General features: G+C 38.6%; 1 protein-coding gene across 15 annotated transcripts; it reads left to right on the top strand.

Annotated features, from left to right (window-relative positions):
• Window positions 1–555: 555 nt before the first annotated feature.
• On the top strand, window positions 556–23,746 carry LOC103697551 (uncharacterized). Of its 15 annotated transcripts, none has more exons than XM_088711064.1 (8): window positions 648–804; window positions 3,031–3,107; window positions 10,598–13,890; window positions 14,065–14,307; window positions 14,404–14,562; window positions 16,681–16,839; window positions 22,846–22,986; window positions 23,123–23,746. In XM_088711064.1, the coding sequence occupies exons 3-8, from the start codon at window positions 10,822–10,824 to the stop codon at window positions 23,378–23,380; spliced, it is 4,029 nt and encodes a 1,342-aa protein (XP_088567190.1). In that variant the 5' UTR covers window positions 648–804; window positions 3,031–3,107; window positions 10,598–10,821; the 3' UTR covers window positions 23,381–23,746. The 15 variants fall into 15 exon arrangements, 12 of the variants coding, with proteins under 12 accessions (XP_088567184.1, XP_088567183.1, XP_088567191.1 ...); XM_008779433.4 differs by having other exon boundaries at window positions 660–804; window positions 10,609–13,890; XM_008779432.5 differs by having other exon boundaries at window positions 660–804; window positions 10,609–13,890; window positions 22,846–22,992.
• Window positions 23,747–26,818: the final 3,072 nt, after the last annotated feature.

The raw sequence follows: 26,818 nt of genomic DNA, 5'->3' as shown, positions 1-26,818 counted from the left end.
ATGTATAACATAAATTTTGCTATTAAAAACTTTTATTTATTATATTATTATATTATTATATTGTATTTAAAAAATACTTAAAAATTATATTTTGTATATCGCACGATGAATCTTAATGATGCTCATATTTATATGGAAGTTTATGCTTGGCCTTCATTAAATTTCAGTAGAAATTTAGTTATTAAAATTTTTTATTTATTGCAATTCACTTCCAAAAAAGTCAAATTCTAATAAAATGTTATCTATTGTACAACTTAATTCAAATTGTTATGCGCCTAGGTTCTCCAACCCATGCCCTCACGTGCGACCCAGCTGACCTACTCAAATTTCCCAAGATGCCCCGATCCCGTCCTCGTACGAGGGGTATTCTCGGGATCCCGCAAACAAAGCCAACTGAGGGCATTTCCGTCCCACAATTCACCCCCCGGTAGATGGAGAGGCCAAACTCCGCGCTACTCCCTCCCGCATCACGCAAACCCCCGCAGGGCGTTTTTGTAATTTACTCCAAAACAGTGGGCCCGGTGAGCACGCAACCTCTCACGGGAATTCCAGCGGGCCCAATAGGACGCCATGGGTGACCCCACTGGCGGTGACCGTACCCGAACTCCTCGCCATCTTGCCCACCCCCGGCCCCAGATTTACCTCTCACCTGCCGTTCTCCGGTATAAAAGATTCGCTCCATTTTCGCCGTCTCTCTCCGTCTCGATTTCTTTCAATAAACGCAATAAAAAGACGAAGAAAAACAGAGAGAGAGTGAAGAAAGAAGAAATCCTCTTCGAGGGCGATCGTCTTCGGATCTCTAAGGTGAGCAAGAGATCTGTTTAAGTTTCAATCTTTTTTGGATTCGTGTCGATTCTTTGGAGTATATTCTGATCTTTTCCGCAGTTTTTTTCCTTCATATTTGATTTTTTTTGATTTTTTCGAGGATGTTATTGGAATCTTAAACAGCTCGAGTTCCACTGATGCTTTGCTTTGCTTTGCTTTGCTTTGCTTCTCTTCGTTATTATCTTAATTTTCAATCTAGATGGCAAAATATCAGTTTTTTTTTGTTTCAAATTATGATCCGATCAATCGTTGTATCGTCATTATGACTTTACCGATTGATCGTATTCTCTTTCTTGTAACAAAGATGGGATCGTTTCATGTCTTGGAAATCGCTTCGTTCTTGTGCTGCTTTTTTGTGTTTTCTTTTTAAATTTTCGTACCGATTTTTGATGAGTTTCGGAAAGGATTGGACGGATTTTATTTCGTCGATGGGTCTCAGAAGAGCGGAAAGAGGGAAAAAAAATCAATTTAATCCCAGTTTTTCTCTATTTTTCCAGTAGTGGCAACTACTATTCCTGGAATTTCCTTGCTTTTTCTAGGACTACTAAATCTCACTGTTTCGAGCTTCCCAAGAAGCCCCCAAAGCCCAATGTTAGTTTTCCTGCTCCTAAAATGCTCCGATATTCGTTTTTCCCTCGAGTCATCGGAAGCTTTATTTTACATATTTTCCGCTCTCCTATTCCGTATATGCCCCTGGTCGGCCGCGAAACAGCCGGCAATGCTTCCGTTCCCTAAATGCCCCCGAAAAAGGAAATTTGCGACTTTTGTCTTGCCTTTACTGGATTCCATCGGGTGGACGGCGGACCCAAAGGATTGTGTGTGTTTCTTAGTTCGGTGGTTCATCACTAAGACATTCGCTTAGAGCATATTTAATTGCAAGGAAATCTATGTAAAGGAAAAAAAAATAAGTTTTAAATTTTTAAAGAGGGCTTGGGTCATGTCCTCATGATCATCTTAAGAGGGGTGTAACTCTTTCATTCGTTCAGGTGGTTTTATCTAAAACCTAAGCACGTCTTTTAAAGTTACCTGGCCGTACGAATATCGAATTATTACTTGGAGCTTTCTTTAATTAAAGGTTGTTCACGAGATCCAGCTGGCACGTATACACATCAAGGCCTCCATTGGATCACTATGGTGTCTCCCAGTCCCACCCAAGATAATAAGTTCCCTGATGGGAATCGGCCTCTATGAACGAAAGGCTGGGATTGGCTCTGAAATAATGTGCATAATCGGATTAACTGGTTCCTGTGGTGCATGTGAATAACGTGCTCTGGGGCTTACCGGATCAGACGGCTCTAATTGGTTTAAATCATCTAGCGAAGCCCATCAATTGAGGTGCACTACATGAAAGGTAGAACTGTACCTTTTTTTTGTTTTATAAATATAACGGTGAGAGTTTCTAAGCCCGGTAATGTACTATGCCAGCACCTCATTTGCTGAAACCCATTTTCCCAGCCTGGAATGCAAAAAAATTAGGACAACCCTGCCTCTTTTTTGGTTGTGGGAAGAGGAGGGGAAGTATGATCAACGAAAAAAAAGAAAAATGTCTCGTGTTTGGTTGGAGTTTTCAAAGGAGAGAAAAGAAAAAATAACTTTTGTATAGAAATAAATTTTTTTATATTTCATGGAAAAGAAAAATTCATGTGGAACATGAAAAAATTCAATTTCTATCAGCTGAAAATTAGGATATAATTTTTTTCAAAAATATGCTTAAGCTTTTAGATAGAATGGGATAAAATCTTTTTCTATATTAAGAGTATAACAGATATTTTATATAACTTTTTCAAAAAAATAGATACTCAACCAAACATAAGCTATTTTAGAATACGCTACTTTTTCATGGTCGACCAAATATATAAATATTATTTTTTCAGGCATCATATTACCAAGCATTAGCTTCCCGAAAGAAATATTTCAGTATGAACCAAATGAGTCCTAAATAGCAAGAAGGGGTACCAGCCGAACTAAAGCACTGTAGTAAGCTTGCACTGCATGTTAGCTATTTAGAGTTAGTATGTGACCTTTTGTCACACAACGCATTCATGTATGGGATGTGTGAAGCTGGACAGGTCATTTTTCTTTTGCTAGAAAACTGAAATCTAGTCATATTATTGCTATATATATTACATGAAAATTTTTAAGCATGGGTGAATTTTGGACGCATAAATTGGTTGGTGGGGCATTTATGCTTTTTGCATTCTACAGGAGCTAAAATGGAAGGAGAGATGCATGAAAGCTCTGCAGAAGTCAAACTTAAGTTGCCTCACAAGGTTAATGTAAAGGTAATTGATAGGGGGCAGAATGGATCGTCCTGCCAAATTTGAACCACAACAGTAATCATTTCTTTCTTTATTAAAACATCTAATAATAATGTTACTGAACTACAACGAATTCCAAGGCATCATGGAAAGTTACAACAAATCTTATACTTGATTGAGCTATACTGTTTAGTCCAGAGTTTTAGGTCTGAAACCATTTTACCGTAATCACAAGGTTCCTACTAAAACTTCTTGGTTTGGATTTTGGTTTTAGCCTGAAATAATTGTATTGGGTTTCCCATTTCATGTCCGCTTATGAAATTTCTATACTGTTCTGTTTTGAAAAAAAAGAGTGCATTTGTTTGCACATAATCTGTAATCTGCACAAGTATATAATGTTTGTGGGATATGATCATGGACGAACATCTCTAACAAAGCCTTAGATTTGAACAAAATGCGCACAGTATCTTTCTTTATTTCTTTTTCGGGGCAAGCTTACGCAGGTATTTTAACATGTGCAATAACTCTTGTTGAGTGTGCCTAGCTTAATAAATAGAACTGTATGGTCTGTTTGCCCCCAATATTATAAGATATTCTCGATTGGATGGGTGATACTGCATACAGTCCATTTTCTTAGTTACATGCTTTCGTGGGACTGGATTTGCACGAGGACTGGAATAATGAGTAGACAAAATGATCTGATGGCTCAATGTTGTCCTCCTTGAATTGCAAACTCTTTGTATTATGCTCATTATTGACACTGTTATGGAAATGGTATATGCTTCTTCGCTTTAAGATGGTTTATCAAAAGAATGATCTGATGCTTAGTCTCAGATTTCCTCAAGTCCATATTTTCGTAATAAAATGATGGTTCCTTAATGAAAACATGCTAGATAGGCATTGGCATCTAAGACAGCCTGTTATTTGCTCTAGATCAATTATAATTTCAATTCTTTTCTGGATTTATCATCATTTGGCCCTTTAATCGTCTAGGGGCTATATTCCTCCCTACCTTGCAAGCTGAATGCTTTACAATGGTTGCACTTAAATCTAAAAAAAGAACAATTTTATGAATGAAGAAGGTTTAGTTATTTGTGTAAACAATAAGAATGCTGAAAAATCTGGCTTACAAAAATCTGCAGGAAAGAAGGGTTTGCAAACTGATGCATATATGGAAAGTAACAAAGACCTGCAGTATAGCAAATATGCTGAATCTAAACCTTAAAAATTTGGGTTCAAGGTGGGGTTATAAGGAGTGCTAACTGGATTGCGGCATGATTGTGGAAAATTTAGAATAACTTCAAATGGCCGTATGGTTTGATGTAAATTTGGAAATAGGTTTGGGGATCATTTAGGTGAGAGGGTGAAAGCAGACAATGGGTTTTCCAATATGGTTGTTTTCTCTACAGTAAAAGCAAAAGGGTGTTCTTTCCTTTCAAAAAGAGTTAAGTCAGCATTTTCTTTTTCTCTTGATAAGAAACTTGGTCTATCTTTACTTGGAGCCTAATCTGGACTGCAATTTGCATAATCTTCATCCATGTCATGCTGTTGTTTGCTTTTCTTGCACATCATGTCTTGCTTACCTTCAGCAGATTATGTTGGATCTTGGGGATTCAGTCCAGAATAATTGGTGCCAGATCAAAGTGCAGTCCATTAGTAATTGTGGCAGGGACATTGTGGTGGAAGATAGGAAGTGGTTCTGGTGACAAAAGAAACTTTTGTCTTGGTGCAAAGAGCAAGATCCACTGCTGAAGCAATGGTTGAATGGGGCGTCGCATTCACAAGGCATGGTTAACTACTTGAAGATGACAATTTGGTAGTGATTTAGCTAATCGTGATTAGAACCATCTTCCATTTTCCAGATGATGCAATGTGCAATGTGATCATTGATGATTCAACTTCTAATTAAAAACTGAAATAGTTGTTTTCTTACAACGTACTCCAATGAAATAGTTGCTTATTGCAGGTGAGCTGCAAATCTGTTCAAGCTAGCAGATAACTGAAACATTTTCATCTTAATTGATATTAGTCATTTAAGCATGTACATGAAGGTATAGGATGGTAATTGTTACCATCTCTTGGCATGTCACACTTTGTTGTGAAGTGTTCGGTTCCTAAACTTCCTTATAAGAATGGTGACCACAAATAAATTTCATTCTGTTCTATCCTCTAATGTAATGATGTAGAAGCTATCTCTGAGTAGAAAGGGTAAAGGACTAACTAAATTGGAAGTTAAAGGTATGCTTGAGCACTTCATGTTTTCAAGAAGAGAACAACTAAAGAATGATGTAGCAAGTGAAACAATGATAAAAGACAAATGAGAACTGGTTGGATCAAGTTGGCTGGAGTGCAGATAGCTTAATTTAAACAATAGTCGGTTTTGTGTTCTCTGAGCTTCTTTCTAGATTATTTACTTTGGGCGTTCTTATCACACTTGCCTGGATAAGGAGCATCCCAAGTTTCAAGTTGGGAGTGCTCTAGCAGAAAATGATGCCAGATACAAGATACTGAAATATGAAATACTTGAAAAATAGGCTACCTGTTTTCCCTAGTTGGGCTTGGATTGCAATGTTTCCGCAGCAGCATTTCTAAGATGATGATAAATGGGTGTGATTTAAAATGGATTGAATAATCGTTCTCATTTTGATGGATAGAGAAGGATATTCCGACGTTGTCTTGCCAAAATGCTAATCAAATCATCCAAATTTCTTTTCTATTAGTTAAATAGAAGTTGAATGTATTTTCAAAATATTGATTCATTTGATCAGAAAAGGAAATGGATGTCATTTAGGTTATGAGGGAGCAATGATTATGAAGGATAGCATGAAAGGACAGACATCTGTATTGACAGAGGCATTGATGTTGAATAAGAGGTGATACACACTCTAGAGCTAAAAAGGAGACTGAGCATAACTAGGTTCTTTGAATAATTAGATTTCAATTGTTTTGTACACATAATGACAAGTGTAGGCCTTGAAGTCAGCAAGGGTCAAAGGATGGTAATGACAAGGCGCGAAGGCTTGGAAATCTATACTAGCTGATATGGAAAATGCTTTAGTATTTGATTAGGAAAAATCTTTAATCTTCTTTTACTAAGATGAATCATATGAAGGTGGTCCTGAAGGTCATTACAATCAACAATGGGATTTGAATGTAGGTCTCTATTATATTCATATTACAAACATCTATTCTATCACCAATGTTCCTGAAGAAATTAGTAGCAATTAAAAAGCACCACTTTTACTTGCTTTTGTACCAAATGAAATGTCCCTAATGCTGCTAAAAAATTGATAAGTGGAAAAATTATGAACTTGATAAAAAATTTTACAAAGTAGGAATCCCACTACTTTGATCAAGTAAGAGTTTCAAATGGCCCTCTTAAGGTGTCCAACATTCCTTTATCTTTCCATCTCTTTTTCTTCAAACATCTAATAATGTTCTTGATTTCTATGATTTTCTGCAATGCCAAATAAACAAGCCTTTATTCATTTTTTGGGCTCACTTTGGCATTAAATATGAACTTTGGACCTGGATAAAGGCACATATCATTTAAATTGCCAATAAGCTTCACTTGAATGTGGCACAGTCTTAAACAAGCAAAAAAATTTCAAATCTTGTGTTGTTGCTGTTGTTTTAGTTGGGCCATATGCTAAATTTTGGATTTATTTGCATCTACTTGTACATCCTCTGGCAATTCTCATGCCACTAAGATTGTATCACATGAGATCCCCTTCATTGAGAAGTATACTATCCCATTTAAATAATATCTCCTTGTTAATGCCTAATGTATAGTTCATGAATTTCAATGTTATCTAACTGTTCATGGTAAATGAACACATTGATTTCCTTGTTCCCCTGTTTTTGTGACATGGCCATTTTTTGTCTAGGTTTGATCTTTTCTGATATTAGATGTGGCCCTAGCTTGGACCTAACTTTGATCCCAAAAATTATTTTTTGTTGGTATGTGCTATTTCTAGCTCGACTCTAGCATAAGTGCAGCTTTCATTTATCTTTGTATGAATTCCAAGTTGATGACATAATTCCTGGTCCTACTTCTCACTCTCTCTCTCTCTCTCTCTCTCTCTCTCTCAGAATAAATACATGATCATTCTGTGATCCATTCAATGTGAAAGATAGCCATATTATGAAATTATTCGCAATTTCAAACATCCATAATTATAAGTCCTTCCTCTTCTCATATTCAAGATTCTAGTTCTCAAGCAGTTTCTGCTTGATTAAGAAGTTGTTCATTTATTTTGCTCGAATCATTACATTTTCTGTCAAAAGGTTTTTCTAAAAAGTTTCTTCTACAAAATTCTGTTGGACCATAGGCCATTTGAGGGAAGATTTATGATTGAATTTAAATTCTGTACCTAGAAAGTCATGCAATTTGCAATCAGTCATTCCTGTTTAGATGGTGATGAGCCATGGATTACTAGCACTAGAGGTAATGATGTTGGGTTTGCCTTGGCAACAAGGAAATATCTAATCCTTTCTCACTCTTATTTGAAGAACCAAAGGTAATGTTCATGTGATAGGTCATATCCTATCTCTCATATTAGAACTGAAACTATTTTTATTCTGGTCACCCTCCTTCACTGTGTGTTCTTTGACTGCAACATTTCAAGACCTGAAGTTGGAAGACACTGAGAACCTCATGAGCGATCACCTGGATAAATTCTTAGGAACTTTGGTGAAGTAGTAGAGAATTCAACAAGTTATTAATAAGATGAATGAGGATGCATATGAGGACCTTGTGATGGATATTAAGTGAAACAAAGAGACAGAAGAGCCTTATTTCCCGCACTAGGCTTGAATCGATTCAGCCCAACTTTCAGGATTGTCTAAAACTAATAGAGCCAACTATCTTAGCTGCAAGGTTGGATCCAGGATTCTATTCAAACTCTTCTTGAAGCATGTAAGAGGACCAATCATTGTTACATCAAGACAATGCATTTGGCACATAAGAACTATTTGTGGAATGTTAGAGGAGATAGTTTATTTACCAATTAGACATTGTAGAAGCTGTTTCTCATTTTTATTTTAAGAATCTTGTTGAGAAAACCATAAAATGGACTTGAGATGTTCATTCTGTGTCATTGTTCTAGAAAGGTCATGGCAGACGCCATGGCAGTTTTAGACCCAAACCCGACATGGTAGCCAGCATGGTGGGTCCAAGGCGAGCTTCATAGGCTTCTAGTGTTGAGCCAATTTCCAAGTGGATTTTCTTTTTTCATTTTTATGGATAATGGTATAACAAAGCACCATCTTCTTCTTCCTCACTTCTAACCAATTGTATTTTTATTTATTTGTAAATATTTATCTATATATGGTCTCATCTAAAGCCATAATATATTCTATTTTTGCAAGCATATGAGCATTTTGTTCATATTGGTTCGGTATCTAGTTTTCATGTTCATGATTCATTGTTTGGGACTTTTTAGGGAGATGGCTATGTTTACAAAAAAAAAAAATGCCATTTAAAAATTAGAATATCTTGATTGATAAGTGAAACCTGTTCTTTACAGCATTATGTCTTCTTTACTTTGAACAAGTTCAGAATTATTCTTAGTCTTTTCTTAAAAAAAAAAAATCTTAGTCGAAGTTGGCTGACTGTGCTGGATTTCTGCCCTATGAATTTTTCATTTTGCCCCCTATTATTCAAGTTATGAAAATGTAGGAGATGAGCGCCTCAAACCACAGCACCTAGGGCATCCCCTATACTGCAAGAGGCATTGGACCTTTGATTTAACGGTGAAGGAGGACAAGAGCCAAGCGAAATTTGGCTCTTCTTCAACAATGGCTGCGTGCCCTAGAATTCCTAGGGATGGTGGCGTGAGAGGGAGAGAGAAAAGAGATTAGGGTTTCAAGAAGAAAGAGTTTCCAATGATTTCATTTCTCACATACACAAATTACAAGAGAGTGTATATACATGGTCAAACATGACCCAAACCCAAAAACTCCCCTAGGCTAAACCATATGAGAAAGCACTCAACCCAAGCCCATGTACACCCATGACTTGTATGCTCTGTCTTCCTTGAGCCTAAACCTAGCCCAATAATGTTTAGCCACCTTAAGACTTAAAATATCTGAGTCTTAAGCAAGTCGGAGATCAATTCCCGTCCCTACTTAAAACTCCTGCAGACCTAGAGTCGATTCTGGCGCAACTCGAGTCGACTTCCACTCTCTGAGTATCACTGGCCCCGACCTGGGGTTGACTCCCGCAATCCACGAGTCGACTCCTCACAGGCACGAGTCAACTCCCACTTAGCTCGAGTCGACTCTCTCAGGCTTTCCAGAGAGTTGCTTCTCTGCTCGATTTTCTGGAGTCGACTCCAGCTCTGGATGAGTCGACCCTAGCTCTTCAGGGGTCGACCCTAGATCAGCATGAGTCGACTCCTTTGCTGTTTTCACTGCAGTTTCTTGCATTTTTTTGCTTTGGATGCGCCACACTTGTGCCAACAGAAAATTCTCCCAGTAAGACAAATTGCGAAATAATAAATCTTTTTTAGCATTTGTACACCATGATCACATCCAGTTTGGCAAATGCTTTTAGGACTCAACATGTAACATGATCAAAGAACCCTTGGAAGAGTAAAATGAAAAAGATGCATTGATCGGGTCATTAATGAATATGACTAGGAATATATTTTGGCTTGTGAAGAAAATGTAGGGCATCACTATGTATTGACTGGATTTCTCTCCAGAATGTCAACAGTAGGGCATTGATAGCTCCAGATAGTAAAGTAAAGTTTCTGATCTTGTCACCATGTTCTGCTGAATCAAAAAATGCTGATCCTTTTTTTTTGTAGATATTTACTGGAAATTACTATTCAGGCTGGAATTAATGATTATCAAACTCATGAAGGATGTATTAGGGCCACACATGATATTTGCTTACTTTGTTATGAAGGGGCGTACATACATGCAGATACTTTGAAAGTTATTAAAATGCGTAATTTTCATTAAAACGTTGAATCAAAACTTATACAAAGATATGGGATCTTTGACTGGAAACTTCTCTCTAACAGTCATGATCTTTGTCATTGTAAGCATCAGTAGCTTCAGTTTGAGTTATTACAAGGACAAATATTGGTGTTCTCGCATAATTTAGATCTGATTGTGGACCAGTGTAAGTCCTCTCTTTGTTTCGTTCACTCTTTTTTCTCTTTTGAAGGAAGCGGTTGTTTAAAACACCTTCAATAGTTACTTGCAGTATCTCAATGAATGAAAACTTATCAGCATTGGTGAAAACTGTGTAGTTGTACATCTTGGAAATGGGCAATGAATTTACATACATGTGCAATATCACATGAACGATTCATGCCTGTATTATCTCTTGCATAGTTTCCAAATGTAATGCCCACATAAGTCTAAGGGCAAATACAAGAAACCTTTATATTGTCAAGCAACATTAAACTGTGTTAACAGTATTTAATTTGAACGTGAATACAACTGTACAAAATCATATAAAATAAACATTGTTATAATGTTCTTTGTCATTTCCAACAAAGATCTCATACAGGTAGTTGAAGGTGAAAGAGAAAGTCTAATCAATGGTGATCCACTCCAACAAATAAGACGAGAAAACAAAGAAGAAGAAGAAGAGACTGCATCTGATGGGGAATTCATAAAAGTAGAGAAGGAACTAATAGATGTAAAAGAAAGCTCCCACCTGCTTAAACCAATAGCAGAAGTAGAAGAAACCCTGCGTGGTGCTAATCTGGATTTGCAAGCAATGGAAGAGAAAATAAGAGCACTTGAGCTCCAGCTTGAAACTGTAACTAAAGAACTACAGCGCTCGGAATCTGAAAAATCCTTGCTAAAATCTGAGGTTGACCTCACAAATGGGAAATTAGAGAAAATGGACCAGCATTGTGAGGAACTTGAACTCGACCGGAAGAGGATGAAAGAACAAATTTTGGAAGCTGAACAGAAGCATAATCTGCAGCTTGAGTCACTCCAAGAAGCATTGAGATTGCTAGATATGAAGCAAAAGGAGCTGGCTGATGTGAAGGAAGCATTTGATGGATTGTCTGCTGAGCTGGAGAGCTCGAGAAAGAAGATGGAGGAGCTTGAAGCAGAGTTGGTGTTGTCAGCAGGTGAGGTGCATAAATTTGAGGAACTTAGCAATGAGAGAAGTACACATGCAGAATTAGAATCAAAGAGAGCCTTAGAGTTCGAGAAGATGCTGGAACTAGCAAAACTGAATGCGAAGGAGATGGAAGACCAGATGGGTAATTTGCAAGAAGAGCTGAAGGGACTCCGCTATAAGATTGCAGAGAATCAGCAAGTTGAAGAAGCGCTTACAAGTACTGCATTGGAGCTTTCAGTGGTTCAGGAAAGTTTGGAGCTTTCAAAATCACAAGTGACAGATTTGGAGCAGAAGCTTGTTTCTAGGGATGCTGTTATTCATGAACTGACACAAGAAATAAACCTCCATAAGGCTTCTGAACACCAGATGAGGGAGAATGTGCTTGAATTAGAAAGTCTGCTCTCTGCCACCAAAGAAGATCTCCAAGCAAAGCTTGTGGACTTGGACGAAGTGGAGTTCAAACTTCGAGGGCAGATGAAGGAAAAGGAAATGGTTGAATCTAGCTTAAAAGACCAAAATATGCAGATATTAGCTTTGCAAGAGGAATTGGTTATGTTGACAGGTCAAAGGGATACTCTTCAAATTGCTGTGGCTGACCTAAACACAAAATTGTCAATGACGGAGGAAACTTGCGGCCAGTTAGAGGCCAAGTTGAATCTTGCCGACAAGAATTTCACTAGAACAGACTCACTTCTCTCACAGGCATTGTCATGTAAAGGGGAGCTCGAACAAACGCTGAAATCTCTAAAAGGGCTCCATCAAGAGTCCAGCATAGCTGCTGAGACTGCAACACGAAGAAGCTGTGAGCTTGAAGATCTAATACAGGCATCAAATGCAACTGAAGAGGGCCTGAAAGCACAACTGAGGGAAACTGAAATGAGATTGGCATCTACTGAGAAGCGGAAAATTGAGCTTGAGCAACATCTAAACCTTGCAGAAGTGAAAAACATCGATGCAGAAAGAGAAATTAAAGAACTCAGTGAGAAAATGATAGAGCTCGTCACTTTGCTAAAAAAATCTGAGGAGGAAAGTGCACTGTCAAGATGCCATTTCCAGGCATATGAAGATAGGATCAGTCAAATGGAATCATCTTTGAGCAACTCTTCTTCGAGAAACTCACATCTTGAACAGGAGCTGAAGGATCTTGCCAAAAAATGTGCAGAACATGAGGATAAGGCTACTGCTGCATACCAGCGCAATCTCGAACTGGAAGATTTGGCTGATGTATCTCATTCCAAAGCAGAGGATGGTGCAAAGAAAGTGGCTGAATTAGAGCTATTGTTGGAAGCTGCTAACTACCGAACACAGGAACTAGAACAACTGCTGAGCACCACAGAGGCAAAACGTAGGGATGCTGAAGTGGAATCAAAGCAGTACAGTAGCAAGGTTTCTGAGATTTCTGCAGAACTGGAAGCATTCCAGACAAAATCAGCAAGTCTTGAAGCTTTGCTGCAAGCTGCAAATGAAAAGGAGAGAGAGTTGACAGAAATGTTGAACATCGTTACTGCAGAGAGGATGAATCTGGAAGACTTGGCAAACATTTCTGGTAAAAAGCTCTTAGAAGCTGAAAATTTGATTGTGGTCTTGCAAAGTGAGTTGAAATATATAGAAGAGAATCTTAAAAGTGTCGAGAAAGAGCTTGAGGCTTCAGGTGTTAGAGAGAAAGATATACTGGAGAAGCTTAGATCTGCTGAAGAAAAGTTAGAGCATCGACATAAAGAAGTAGAGCAAACTATTGCAAGAAATTTGGAGTTAGAATCATTACATGAGTCTTTGGTCAAAGACTCAGACTTAAAACTTCAAGAAGCAGCTGTAAGCTTTATGCAAAAGGAATCAGAAGCTAAACAGTTGAATGAAAAGTTAAAGTCTCATGAAGAGCAGGTGGCATTTTATCAAGCTCAGGCTACTGAGGCAGCTGAAAACGTGGCATCGTTAGAAGCAGAATTGGAGACAAATGCCATAAAGTTGGTTACTCTTGAGATTACCATTCAGGAGCTCAAGCAGAAGGCCTCAGAAGCAGATCTGAAAGCTGAACAGTCAATTTCTGATAATGAATTGTTATCTGGGATGAACTCAAAGCTCAGGGAGGACCTGGAAGCTCATCAGTGCAAAGTTAATGAACTTCATGAGTTGTTGAATTTGAGACATGCAGAGAAGGAGGCAACTGCTGAACAACTGGCTTCTCATGTGAAAACCATAGCAAAATTAACTGATGAACATTCAAGAGGCTTGGAATTCCAATCAGCAACTGAATCCCGTATAAAAGAAACCGAAGTCCAACTACATGATGCAATTGAGAAGTTCACACACAGAGATTCTGAAGCCAGAAACTTGAATGAAAAACTGCTTGCACTTGAAGCTCAGCTAAAAACTTTTGAAGAACAGGCCAGAGAAACAGCTGTTGTTGCAGAAAATCAGAAGGTTGAGCTGGAGGAGACTCTGTTGAAGTTACAGAACGTGGAAGGACTTGCTGAGGAAATGCAAAGAAAGGTTGATCATTTCAGATCTGAGAATGAAGGTCTAGAAAGTACAAATCTGAGTCTGTCTCAGAAGCTGGCAACATATGAGACAAAAATGAATGAGCTGCAAACAGCATTGAACATAGCCATTGCAGAGAAAGTGGATACATCTTTACAGCTTCATTCTTCAAGGAAAACATTAGAGGATCTGATGCAACAATTTGATTCTGAGAAAGAGAAACTCCAATCCCAGGTGAGCAATTATATACATCCATAATTTTCATGTTGTGTCTTTTTGGAGGCAAACATGTGGATATTGAAATTGAAGCGTGGTATATTATCCTTAGAACATGCTGTACCATATAAAGTGTTTGTACAAAAGCAACAGGACAGGAGAAATGTATTAATGTAACATGTGCTATTGCAGATAACCTCTGTTATGGAAGAAAACAACATGCTCAATGAAATGTATCAAAATGCTAAGAAAGAACTTGAAGCAATTATAGTCCAACTGGAGGAACAATTGAATGCGCAGAAAGATAGGGAAGTCTCTCTCAATGCCGATGTGGAAAATCTCAAGGCAGAATTAGCTGAGAAATTTCTGATTCAATCAAAGATTTCACAACTTGAGCAACAACTTTTATTAGCCGAGAATAAATACATGGAAAAGGTATTCTTTTTATTTTAAAACTAGTTCTTGTTTCAAAAAGAGTAGCTTTGACCAGTTACTGAGACTGTGTGGTTTTACGAGTCCTTGTCTTTTCAGATTGAAAGCATGCGATTGGCAGCTGCTGAGAAAGAAGCAGTGCTAACTTCTAAATTGAACAAGCATGAAAGCACACTCCATGAGAGAGATGCCTTATATGAACAGCTGAATGCAATCCAAAAGGAACTAGATCTTGCTTGCAAAACCAAAACAGAGCAGGTTCCTCTTTCATTACACCATCAAACTGATTTCCTGGTTGTCTTAGTTATCTGTCAAATGTGAGCAACTATTCATTAGATAGCAAGTCATTTTTGATGTTGATTTTAGTTGAAAGTTGATTATCTGTATAAAAAAAAAAAATTGGTGAGGAGGTACTGTGTCGGCTCTGGTTGCCTATGTAGTGAATTCATAGGGATCTTTTGGGATTTTAGATATAGATACTAGCAGGATATAAAAGGCAGCCCAGTCATGAGCCTCCTACCACTACGAGGTCTAGGGAGGGTCAGATGTAGACAACCTTACCCCTACATAGGAAGAGGCAACCTTACCCCTATATAGGAAGAGGCTGTTTTCGTGTTTTGAACCCATGACACCTAGGTCGCAATGGAGCAATTTCACCGTTGCATCAAGGCTGACCCTCATAAATACTAAATACATTAGGATATATGTTGATTAAATTCAAGTAAGCTTTTGCTCAAAAATTGAATAAGATTTTGATAGATAAGTCTTACATGATTAAATGTTTTAAATAGGTAAACAGAAATTAAGAATTTTTTCTGCAGGCCAGGACCTATTTTAATAGACTAGGTTCATCGTCAGATTTTAATGGATAGTGTCTAGCCTCATATAGGAAGTACGTTCTTTATTCCCCCTCACATAGCAAATAGACAGGAAGTAAGTTCTTTATTCCTCCTCACATAGCAACTAGTTAGTGATTTAATGTTAAAAAGCAGAGTTTGCACCAGGTGGGGAAAAAATTTTAAGACTTGAGAAGGAAATTATCATCAAATGCTTGCAGTAAATTAAAAATAAAATTAAGACAAATTCTATTGGTATGTTATTATCATCAAGCTCTGGGCAGGATTATTCTAAAACTTCTATAGCATTGGAGGTTAAAGTGGGGTATTGAAGATATTAAGGTTAGAGATAAACCCAGGGTATGCCGTACCAGCCCGTACCGGCCGGTACGGGCCGATACAAACTGGTCCGAGCAGGGACCGGTACCGGATCAGCATGGGATCCGGTACCGAAAGCTTTTCATTGAGAAACCAGGAGGTATGATTGCCGTACCAGTACGAAACTGGTATGGACCGATACGGGACTGGTACGTACTAGTCCGGGTTGCCACCGGTACGCCGACCGGTACCGGTACGGTGGATCTTGGATAAACCATTGGTTTGTCTTAGGGAGGAAATCCCGAGCAACAAACCTAGGACCAAGGCAAAGAGTTACGTGACATTTTTGGGATGATGAGGATGAAAGAGTACAAGAGATGTAAATGATGTTTTTCAGGTTGAGATTTATAGGGCTAGACATAGAAAAGCAATACTGAGATCCTAAAAACTTTTTAGAGAACATGGTTGATAAGAAATTGGAGTTGAGAGTCCAATAGGAGATTTAATCAAGTGTTGAAGCATATCTTTACAATGTAACCATAACAACAAACATATTCTAAGAGGTACGGCACCATTTTTTTGGCATTTTAGAATCAGATCAAGTCTCCAATATGTTTTTGGTTAGACTGTTTTTACTCTAAAGAAAAAGGCAATTCTAACATGCAAAGGATGTATGTGAGTGTAGATAGTTAAAGATAATAGAGTAACATTCCTTCTGATATTACTGGAGCCAAAACCTATTGAAGCAAATATATTCTAGGCTGTATGGTGGACGCTACAAGGGACTTATTTTTGAGGAAGCTTCAAAGTTTCTAGGATAAGATGATTAAGTCATGGAAACTCATTAAGATGATATCTAGAGGAAGACTAGAGGGACTAGAGGAATTCCAACTTAGAAGAAGAGCTTTAAATGTCTAGGGAAGGGTTGCAAAGTGGAGACCTAGGCAAAGCAAGATGGAGATGGTGATTAGGATCTGGAACAAAACCTGTGATGATTATGGATTAATACTAGATAGAAACCAATAAGAAAAATTTATAGGAAATATGGAACTAGGATTGTGGGTTATGATCACTATTTTTTTGAGTCAAAGCATTAACTGCAACCTAATGATGTGACAATATTTTTATTATTTTCTTCATTTTCTTTGTGTTTTTTGAATTCTTTCGAAGTCTATCAACCATCAGCTTACAAGGAAACCTCAAGTGCGTTTATTTTTGACAGAAAGAATTGGATTCGATGAAGGAGCTGGAAAGGGAAGCTTTGATGAAGAAATCGCTTGATGAGATGGAGGCTAAAAATCAGCATGCCACATTACTGGAAAAGCAAGTTGAAGAGCTGAAGCAGAAGCTGCAAATAGCTGAAACACAATACAAGGAAAAGGTTAGTTTTTTTCCCTCTCTTAACGAGATTGATTAACTAGTTATCTATGGAGCATTATGTGCAGAGGAATTTATGAAATTAGATGTGTCTTATCATCTTTGAAAAGAAGGTTTGTATAAAAAATAGGATTTATAATTTCATATGTCTACACTTAATAATATACCAGATTTCACGAGTCAATTAATCTTTACAGAAACCCTCAAGCCATGAAGTCCAACAAATCTCTTGGAATCTCCAAGCTAAGATATCATTTTCACATTATAACTTGTTTACTGCTTTTGATTTTAATTTTAGATGTCAAAAATAAACTTTTTTTTTTTATAAAAAAAAAATATTGGCAGCAAGCTTCCTTGGACCTTTGATCCGTAAGACATAAAACTTGATTAAGGATGGGAACTCATCTTATTTTGGAGTCTCAAGTAAAACAAAAACTCCATCTTATGGTAAAGTCCCAACATAAATAAAATTTTATGCATGTTGTTTTCTTGAGACCCTAGAAGAGGTTAAATCTTTTGACCTCTTATGGGAAGGTATAATTTTGCAAGAAAAAAGGAGTTGCTTCTGTCATTCATCATGAGGAGAAACTAAAGATGTTATAATTAGTCATAAGTACTCAGGTTACCACACTTTTTCTCTATCTTCTCATATGTATCTCCTTATTTGTTCAACTTTCTTTTTTCATGCATAGCACTTCTTTTTTATGGTTTCAAGGGCTAAGAATGCCCTATCCACAATGAGTTAATTTAATCCTTTCTTCCACCCTAACCTGATCTATAGTTTTGATCTTTTGAGTCCTTGAAGTTGCTTTCCTTGTATATTTAGCTTTGTGATGTCACCTGTATCTCCCATGAGGAGCCCTTTCTACTAAGGTAACCAATATAGGAAGAATTGTTGTATTGCAATCCTTATCATCAGGACCTTTGCAAGTTCAAACAGTGAACAGTAATGTTTGCATGTGTATAAAAATTCTCCTTTCACCTCAAATGCCTCTGAGATCTGATATTTGTAATACTGTAGTATTTATGTCAATTTTCTTTCTAAAATTCATGGTCTTATTAAGAAAATTTTTTTGCAGAAATAGTGAGAGGAAGAGATTATATTTCTGTTTTGTTTAATGGGTATATTTTCAACTTCTAATTAGGGTTCGCCGTACCGATACCGGACTCTGTACCGGTGCCATGTTATTATAGTGTCGATATGGTACGGTGCGCCACTGGTATGGTACGGTACGTTTGGTACCATCCAATACGGTACGGTACAGCATACCATGCTTCTAATACAGTAGGGCAAGATCTGCTAAACTGGTATCGAAACCCATACCGATTGGCGCCCGGTATGGCTCGATACCAGTTCGGTGCCGAATGGAATCAGTAGGGCATGCCGATTCACAGACCAGCACGCCCTATTTTTTTTTTGCAGTTCTCAAAAAAATTTATGGTAATCACTCTTTTCAAACTTTTTCTATGAATTTAAGTCTAATTTGATTTTTTTTGATGTTTTTTGATATTTCTATGATCCTGGTTTAACCATATGATGCATCTTATTACTTTAAAATGATGCAAATCATAAAATGAACAGCATACATGCTAATATCGAAAATCGAGTTGAGTGGCGATGGCTCTCATAGATATCTGGATCATAAGCATAGTCAGAAAGCACATCAATCCACCATTCTAACCAAGCGGCATTGTAACCTTGTACATTCATCCCATAAGAAACGTGCGTCAGGTTATAAGCACTTTTGGATCTCTCACTGAAGCTCTGGCTCCGAGAGATGTTCTATGGCTGATTATACGGCTGTAGAGGGGCCCATTCGAATATGCCGGCAGCAAAATCCGATCCGTGAGATGCTCTGGGCTGCGTAGGGTAATAGCCACTGGAGGATGCCTCAGACGCACTATATCCATATCTATATTCGTATGAGTCATAGGCTGTCTGTGGCTGCGGATAATAGGATCTAGCAAGAAATGTCGTACCGGCCCGTACCGGCCGGTACGGGCCGGTACGGGCCGGGACGTACCGGTCCGGTCCCTGACCGGTACCGGACACAGATGAAAACCGGTATTTTTCGGTTTTCTTCTGTGAACCAGCCGGTACGGAGGCCGTACCGGCCGATACCGCTTGGTACCGGCCTCGTACCGGTGCGAACCGGCCGGTTCGCACCGGTACGGTGTTTTTTTTTGGGGGGGGGACCACAGCGCCTCGCTGTGGTTTTTAAAACCACCGCGTGGCGCGTGGTTTCAAAAACCACGCGCCACGCGTGGTTTCAAGGAAGAAGTGGCCCACGGGCCACTTCTTTCAAAAACAAAAAAAAAAAGCCGTTTTTTTTTTGTGGGAACCACAGCGCCACGCGCTGTGGTTTTTAAACCACCGCGTGGCGCGTGGTTTTAAAAACCATGCGCCCGCGCGTGGTTTTAAGAAAGAAGTGGCCGTGGGCCACTTCTTTCAAATAAAAAAAAAACCAGGGTTTTTTTTTTTTTTGGGAACCACAGCGCCACGCGCTGTGGTTTTTAAACCACCGCGTGGCGCGTGGTTTTAAAAACCACGCGCCCGCCATGGTTTTAAGGAAGAAAGCTGTGGCCGAGGCCACAGCTTTTTTTTTTTTTTTTTTTGATGGGAAAGAAAGTGGCCGGCCACTTTCTTCCCATCAAAAAAACAGGAACGAGAGGCCTGATGACAGCACCCTCGCTCGTTCGGTTATAAAAACCGAACGAGAGGCGCTATTAATTAAAAATTCAGGAATGAGCCTCTGAAGAATAATCAGAGACGGGAAGATTTGAGAGATAGCCCACAAATTGAGGAGAAGGTCCTGCCCAAAAAATTCAGCGGAGACTATTTAAGGTGCGGTTTTTTTGTCCTATGTTATTTCATTAATTTTGTTAATAATTTATTTAAAAAATAGTTTATAAATTACTTATAATAAGATAATGCAAAAATTTAGAAAAAAGTAATAAAAAAACATCAATTTTCACTTAATTTAAGATCCAACAGAGACAACATTAAAAAAAAAAAATGTCTGGCTCGCGGTAACGGCCGGTACGGTACCGGTCCGGCCGGCCACCGGTACGCCGATCCGGACCGGTACGGCGGACCTTGGGATCTAGTATACGACTTGGAACCTAATACGTCTACAGATTTTACTCCACGTGCAAGGTCATTTGTAGCTACATTGTGTCTTTTTGAATGACCTCGAGGAGCCCATCTCTTATATGCAATCTTATCCTCGCGAGCTTTACCAAATCGTGCATCGTGATCCCTATCATGTGTAACATGCATAAACTGGGATTCACCGATATATTGAATACAACCCTGTGGTTGTCTCATAAACTGTAATTTTCTGTTCTCCACTCTCTTTATGGCCAACAAATTCATGACCATCAGAACTGCCATAATTGTTGCTTTAGGACTCCTCGATACTCTCCATTGGGGTTGCATGTGCCTTTTGTTTTTTTTTGTGTGTGTATTGGGCAGCTGTCTTCTTATCCTTCGTGCCTCTCTCCGTCTGGCTATGTCGCCCTCTTGACCGAGTCGACTGGATAGCATAGTGGCATCGTCTAAGCATCTCTCAATAATATCTTTGAGAATATATCTCAGATAAGGAGTCATGTGGTGATTGGCTCTCCTGTGGCTGTGGCTGATCAGTCGTAGAAATGCGTGGAATATTGCGCTCAGCCCATGGTCCTGCATCGACCCTAGCCTTGCTGGCTACGAAATTGGCCGGTCGTGGAGGCGATCATGGCTCGTCAAATTTCCGCTCTTGTTGTTGGCCCACAAATCGTCCAATCATAGGATCATTCTCATCATCAACGAAAGTACCATGCATCGGATCTGTATACTTGAGCTCCACTTTCTTCTGAATGCACTTTAGCCTCAACTTCATATTGTAATGGACATATACAAGGTCATTGAGGCGCTTCTATGTCAAACAATTCCTCTGCTTGCTGTGGATGAGGGCGAAGGTAGACTAGTTGCACTCATAGCCACTCGAGAAGACTATCTGAGAGAGGATTCGGATAGCTATCCGTATAAAAAATTTTTTGGACAACTCAAAATGGATTCACCATTCAATTGCAAAAATATTGAAGAAAAATATATATATAATAGTACCATATTAGTAACCATCTAAACTTGAATGAATGGATATCAAATTTTTATATAGAGTAGCTTGTATGTCCCTAAATACGTTTATGATTTTACATTTTTTTATTTTTTTTATTTTTAAAAATTGTTCTTTTTTAATTCAAAATATATATTTATTTTTTAAAAATTATATAAAATATAAAAATAAAAATTTTTATATCAGCATGTACATCGTCCATAGATCTACAATATATAAAAAAATCAAGCCGAAATTTAAAAATTTGACATGATCTCTTATTTTGCAATATTTGAGCTATTTTTTGAAGCCCTCCAAAAAAAAAAAAGAAGGAGATAGGAGAGAGGAGAGAGGAAGCACACCTTATTTAGCCTTGGCTCTTTTTTCTAATAGCCTAAATTGGTGTTGTTTGTAAATTCTTTTGGACAGGGCTTCGCTCTGGCATTGTGGCAACTCATCATTGGGAAGGCCTTCTCGAGCCTCCCCAATGCCGCTGTGGCAATAATGTCACAATGCCACTGTGGCAACCGGTACCAGTTCGCACTGAGTTGGCATCGAACCGATCAATTCTGGCAGGTTCAGGGCGGTTCCGCCCGAAAAGGATCGGTTTCGGCTGGTCCCATTGCGGCTCCAGCCTCAGTGCTGCCTAAACCGAGCGGTTCGACAGACCTTATAGGGTACAGTCTCCAATTCAAAAACATAAGCAAATGGAGTGATAGAAACTAGTTTAATCTAACTTTAAAGAATATGTATTGCATCCCCCCCCCCCCCCTCCCCCCCCCCCCCCAAAAAAAACACACACACACACAAGTATATCTTCAGAAAATTAGTTAAATCAATCTTAAACATCTTTAATGAATATCTTGGATATTTATTGTATTAAGAAGTAGACTTGGCTAAGGTCGACCAGATTTAGGACTTGATTCAGTTTACCTCCCAGCCTTCAGATTCTCACTGTTTGCAAGGTGAGAAAGACTAAAACAGACTGTTAGCTCTTCTCCTGTTCTGCTCAGACTGAAGAAGAAAAGGAGAAAAAAAAATAAAACCAATGGATGCTTGGAAAGCCAAGAGGACAGTGTTGTGCTCCTACGGTACCGTGCGTGCTGAGAATTGCAAGGTGAGTCCCATCACTGTGCTAGTTGTTGAAGCTTCAATTAATGAGGTTTTAGTAAGGAAGGCAATTGATAGTACAAGTAAATCCTGAAGTCAAGCAAATCCAAGAGTAATGAGGGTTTGCAATATCAAGAGAAGATGAAAGAGAGGCTGGGATGTGGATATTGGTGTGGCTTCTTGGCGTGTACTGTTAGAGTGGAACAAAAGGAAAACCTAGCCCTTCCTCTCATTCAGAGAATCAAACTGTCTGCAAAACTGTGGACAGCACTGGCTTTAGATAAAGTCAGGAGATTTCCCCAGCTTTCCATAAACTGAGAATTTAATGTTTGTTTGGTGAGTCCGAGGGGTTGGTGTGTATCGTTAGAGTGGAATACAAGGGTTTTCTCTACACCCCCAAAACCCCCCACCAAAAAAAAACTTGGCCATTCATCTCATTCAGAGAATCAAACAGTTTGCAACACTGTGGACACAACCGGCTTCAGATAAAGAAAGTCAGGAGCTTTCCCAGCTTTTCATAAACTGGAAGTTTAGTGTTTTTTTGGTGATTCTCAGGGGTTTGATGGTTTGACCTTACCTAAGATGTATGTTGTGTTTTATCTCTCTGCATGGATGATTTTTGCATCTCTTAATGCATATTCAGTTAGGCAATGCCTAACTTTTCCTCAAAAAAAGGGTCATCAGGGTTTGACCAGCTTTTAATCCTTTTCATTTCTTTCCTTTTTGTTTTCTTTTTCTTTTTTACATATATCTCCATATTTTGAAATTAGTTCAGTAAGACACCCATTTGGAACATGCAGGTTATAGAAGAAGGCAAGAAACTTGCCCTAGTCAATGCAGAGCTTGATGATTTGAAACATAAACTGAGTCAAACAGTTGAGATGGAAAAGAAGATCGCAGAACTTGGGAACAAGTTAGCAACTGCCAAATCTAGGGAGGAGGCGAGTGTAACTCACTAATCTGATTAACAACATTTCCCTTTCATTTTGATCAGTGTGCTCCTCAAAGTAATGAGGTGACAGAGGAATAAAATGTGATTCTTTTTCCTTAGCATTCTCCGTTTCTATTTATCTGCAGGTTAAGGATGGAATCGTAGAAGCTAAACCGAAGGATGGAGTAGAGGTGATATCCAGAGATATTGGACTGAGTACTTCAACACCATCAAAAAGGAGCAAGAGAAGAAGCAAAGAGGTGCATCAGACTGCACAGACAACTTCCACAATATTAACCATGAATGCTGCTCCAGAGTCTTCAGGGTTAATGGCCTTCAAGTCCATCTTAGGAGTAGCTCTGGTGTCCATAATCATTGGCATTATTCTGGGTAAGAGGTTTTAGCATGGTTTGTGAGTTTTTTGCCTTTATCTTTTATGTAAATCCAGTGATTTTTTTTCCTTGCTGAAAGTGCGAAAAAAAGGGGAAGTTATAATCGTAGCCTAGCTGTTGAAGCTCGGATGCGAATTTGATTTTCAGTCCTTTGTGGGCAGCTTTGACAGTTTTATTGAAAGTTGAGGTTGGGGACTCTCTGCTGGCTTCAGTGAAAGCCCAGAACTTTAAGCTCGGGTTAGGAATTTGTTTTATTCATTCCTACCCTATTCTATGCAGTAGGGGGGAAGTTTATATTCCTGTTTCCTTGTTAATCTGAGCAACTGTTCTTGAGAAATGATTTCATGCTATAGTTGATATTTCGCTGAATATTGTACAGATTGAGCATTCTTCATTTTACACTTTTTGTCTTTCCTTTACTAGATTTAGAAATGCCCTTTGGTGAAAGAATGAGTGAAAATTACTTTCCTATGCTCTTTGGTGAGAGCTTTATGATCTGATGGTTTTTGTTGTGCAATTAGATAGTCTGTTACACTAGAGTGATGTTTTGTGGGCATAACCTTCATCACATTTTGCCCAAATATTTTTCTCAGGCACTTTCAGCACCTTACTTTAGGCCAATTTGTTACTCGAAGTTTTTAACCACAATTTCTGAGCTTCTTCTGAATAGCTTCTATAGGTGTAGTAAGCTAAATTTGTGCAAGATTTGCCATCAGATATCTCTTGGTTTAGTAGGGTTGTTCAAGGAATAGTGAGCAGAGAACAGGAGGAGCATCAAATGGCTGAGCTGTTCATGAACAGTTTGGGCTCGTCTTGGCAATAGGATGTTTGAGCTTCGTTGGCTTAGATACAACACAAACATTTGTTAAATCTTAGCACATAAACAAGCAGAGCACCTTCAAGCATCAAAAAAGGTCAATAAAATAAACAAATGATGGTTTTTGTCATGACAGCTGAATAAGTTATGCTAACTTTGTACCACAATGATACATCGAAGGATAAAGAGCAAGCAGCTTGTTTCGGTAACAAATAATTCTAAATGGTATGAATCTAAGGTGAAATATAAATACTCTATAATTGCTGATTGTTCGTATTAATGCAAGTCCTGGATAAATAATTGGGTATCTCTATAGAAGTTAACTTAACGGCTAACGTTGGAGCAAAACATAATTGGGATATATGCCATAAATTCATACAAAAATAGAATTAGAGGAAGCAGATACTCTTTAAAAAAATAATTTTTTACTGTTACTGGGTCAAAAATAATGCAAAACACGAGTAGAGATCAAGAAAAAAGTGTTCCTCCTCTCCTCCCCCATAGGTTTTGGAGTTAGTAGAGGACCTTCTACACCATTTGAGGGACTCCATGAGGAGACCGAGTTCTGTCTATGAGGAGATCGGAGGGCATACCTAGCCTATCACATTTGGTTGGATAGAAACGTCCCGTGTCTTTGAGGGCAGCAGATCAGCACCGAGATCGGTGGTAGACAAGGCCTTTCGTCATGCTGCGGAGATCACTACATCTATCGCTTCGAGATCCTCTGGGATGACCGGAGACATCTGGGATACCCATTTCGCTGTCACAGCGCTCGGGTTTGCTCTCTTTTCATCGGTACTCCCACCCTTTAGTCATCTCAAAGTTAATTTCGATGGCAGTATGTCAGCGGATGGAGTGTATGGAGGAGTGGGATTTGTGATCAAAGACCATCATGGCATGCTGGTAGTGGCGGGGGGGGGGGGGGGGGGGGGTTAGAACACCTTTGGCCTGACCGTCATTGAGGTGGAGTTTCGGGCAGCCTGGGAGGGCATCTCCTATGTGATTAGAGTGCTCAGAGCAGAGCGGGTACACCTTGAGGGAGATTTCTCTATGGTGATTGATTGGATACGAGGAGTGGACCGTTACGAGGATAGCCACCTATTAATTGGTGAGACTCGCAGACTGGTCAGGGAGAGATAGAGTCTTTCCAGGCAGTACATATTTTTCGGAAAGGTAAATAGAGCTGCACATTGGGTTGCCTCCATGGCTCCGTACTTCGGTGAGCTTATGTGGATGAGAGCCGCTGATATCCCTTCTCCCTTGTATCATCTTCTTACTTTTGATTTGTCTGGTTGTACTCATATGAGAACTATATGAAATGCCGTTTTTATCAAAAAAAAAAGAAAAAGAAAAAAAGGATTTGTAGGTTAGAAATTCAGCAACTTATATCAGAATATTAAATTAAGGGAGCAAACTTCATCATCTAGATTATATGAAAGCGATACTTATCAATTTTTATGTTGTATTGAAATTCAAGTATGAATAGATTCAATTAGTTGTGATGAAAATATGTCTAAATTCACCATGAACCCTTGATTCATAAGTTTAATATACAAAATCAGGTGTAGCATAAGATTTAGAGAAAGTACAAATATGTTATCTTGACATGGTTCTAAGGGGTGTCTAAGTAATTGTTGACCAAGAGGTGACCTGTCCCAGACCAAAGTTGCTTTAGGTTTCTCCTAAATCAGCTTTATAAAGAAAAGCAATGAATTCCATGCAATGAAGAAAACCAGTAACCTGACCACCAAAATAAGGTGGAAAGGAGCACATGTTTCTTTTGAAGATTCTTCAATTTCTTTCCTAGTCTTGGTTCAACAATATACATTTGGAATTACTGTTCATACATATTCCACTTTCTAGAGCCTACTACTCTCCATGAATCCATTTCTTTCCTAGTCTTGGTTCAACAATATACATTTGGAATTTCTGTCCATACATATTCCACTTTCTAGAACCTATTACTCTCCATGAATCCACAATCATTTAGGGTGTATTTGGTTCACGATTGGAATCGGAATGGATTGGAATGAAAATCAGAATGACCATATCTCTCGATGTGTTTAGTTCGTAATCAGAATCGGAATTAAAATGGAATGTAAATTCTAGAGAAGGGTAGGGATTAAGTTTTGGAGGATTGGAATATTCTTATACCCCTCTCCAACCAAATAGCTAGAATGAGAGTCACTCATAACCCATTTCTATTCCAGAGTCCAATTCTCCTCAGCCAAACATGTTCTTAAAATCTTTGTATATACTGAAATTATCACATTTACTCTCAGGTGAATATAATATATCGGTAGACATCATATTTACAAACTGTCCTACTTGTAAAAGCCATCAACTACCAAGCAAATTTTTACAAAGTGATACTCAGAATATGCACTCTTTTGCAATAATTTCCTTGCTCAAAATCCTATTAGTAGCCACATCTATTTAGAATAGAAGCAGAACCATAAACCTAACCAAGAAAGGAGCAACCATAAACCTAACCAAGAAAGAAGCAATCTACCCTATAAATGGGCTTGCCCAAGGAAGGACTGCGTTTCTGCCCTTTTATAAGTTTGGGAGCTTGACCCCATGTCCATGCCTCCTGATAACATATATTCATCGTACTGCTGGGATGATTAAAA

This window comes from Phoenix dactylifera, chromosome 14 (genome assembly GCF_051530095.1).
Source record: "Phoenix dactylifera cultivar Ajwa chromosome 14, Ajwa_hap1_PhDact_Kaust_v1.1, whole genome shotgun sequence".
In the NCBI taxonomy this organism is placed as follows: domain Eukaryota; kingdom Viridiplantae; phylum Streptophyta; class Magnoliopsida; order Arecales; family Arecaceae; genus Phoenix; species Phoenix dactylifera.
Note: the sequence above shows the minus strand (reverse complement) of the source record. Positions and strands in the feature narration are given on the sequence as shown.

What these genes read in the sequence shown, in the direction of transcription:
- LOC103697551 (XM_088711057.1), top strand. Translation starts at nt 571, where the DNA reads ATGGGTGACCCCACTGGCGGTGACCGTACCCGAACTCCTCGCCATCTT. An exon ending in ATCGTCTTCGGATCTCTAAG is followed by an intron (nt 805 to 10,608) that starts GTGAGCAAGAGA and finishes GATCTCATACAG; the next exon opens with GTAGTTGAAGGTGAAAGAGA. An exon ending in GCAAAACCAAAACAGAGCAG is followed by an intron (nt 14,563 to 16,680) that starts GTTCCTCTTTCA and finishes TATTTTTGACAG; the next exon opens with AAAGAATTGGATTCGATGAA.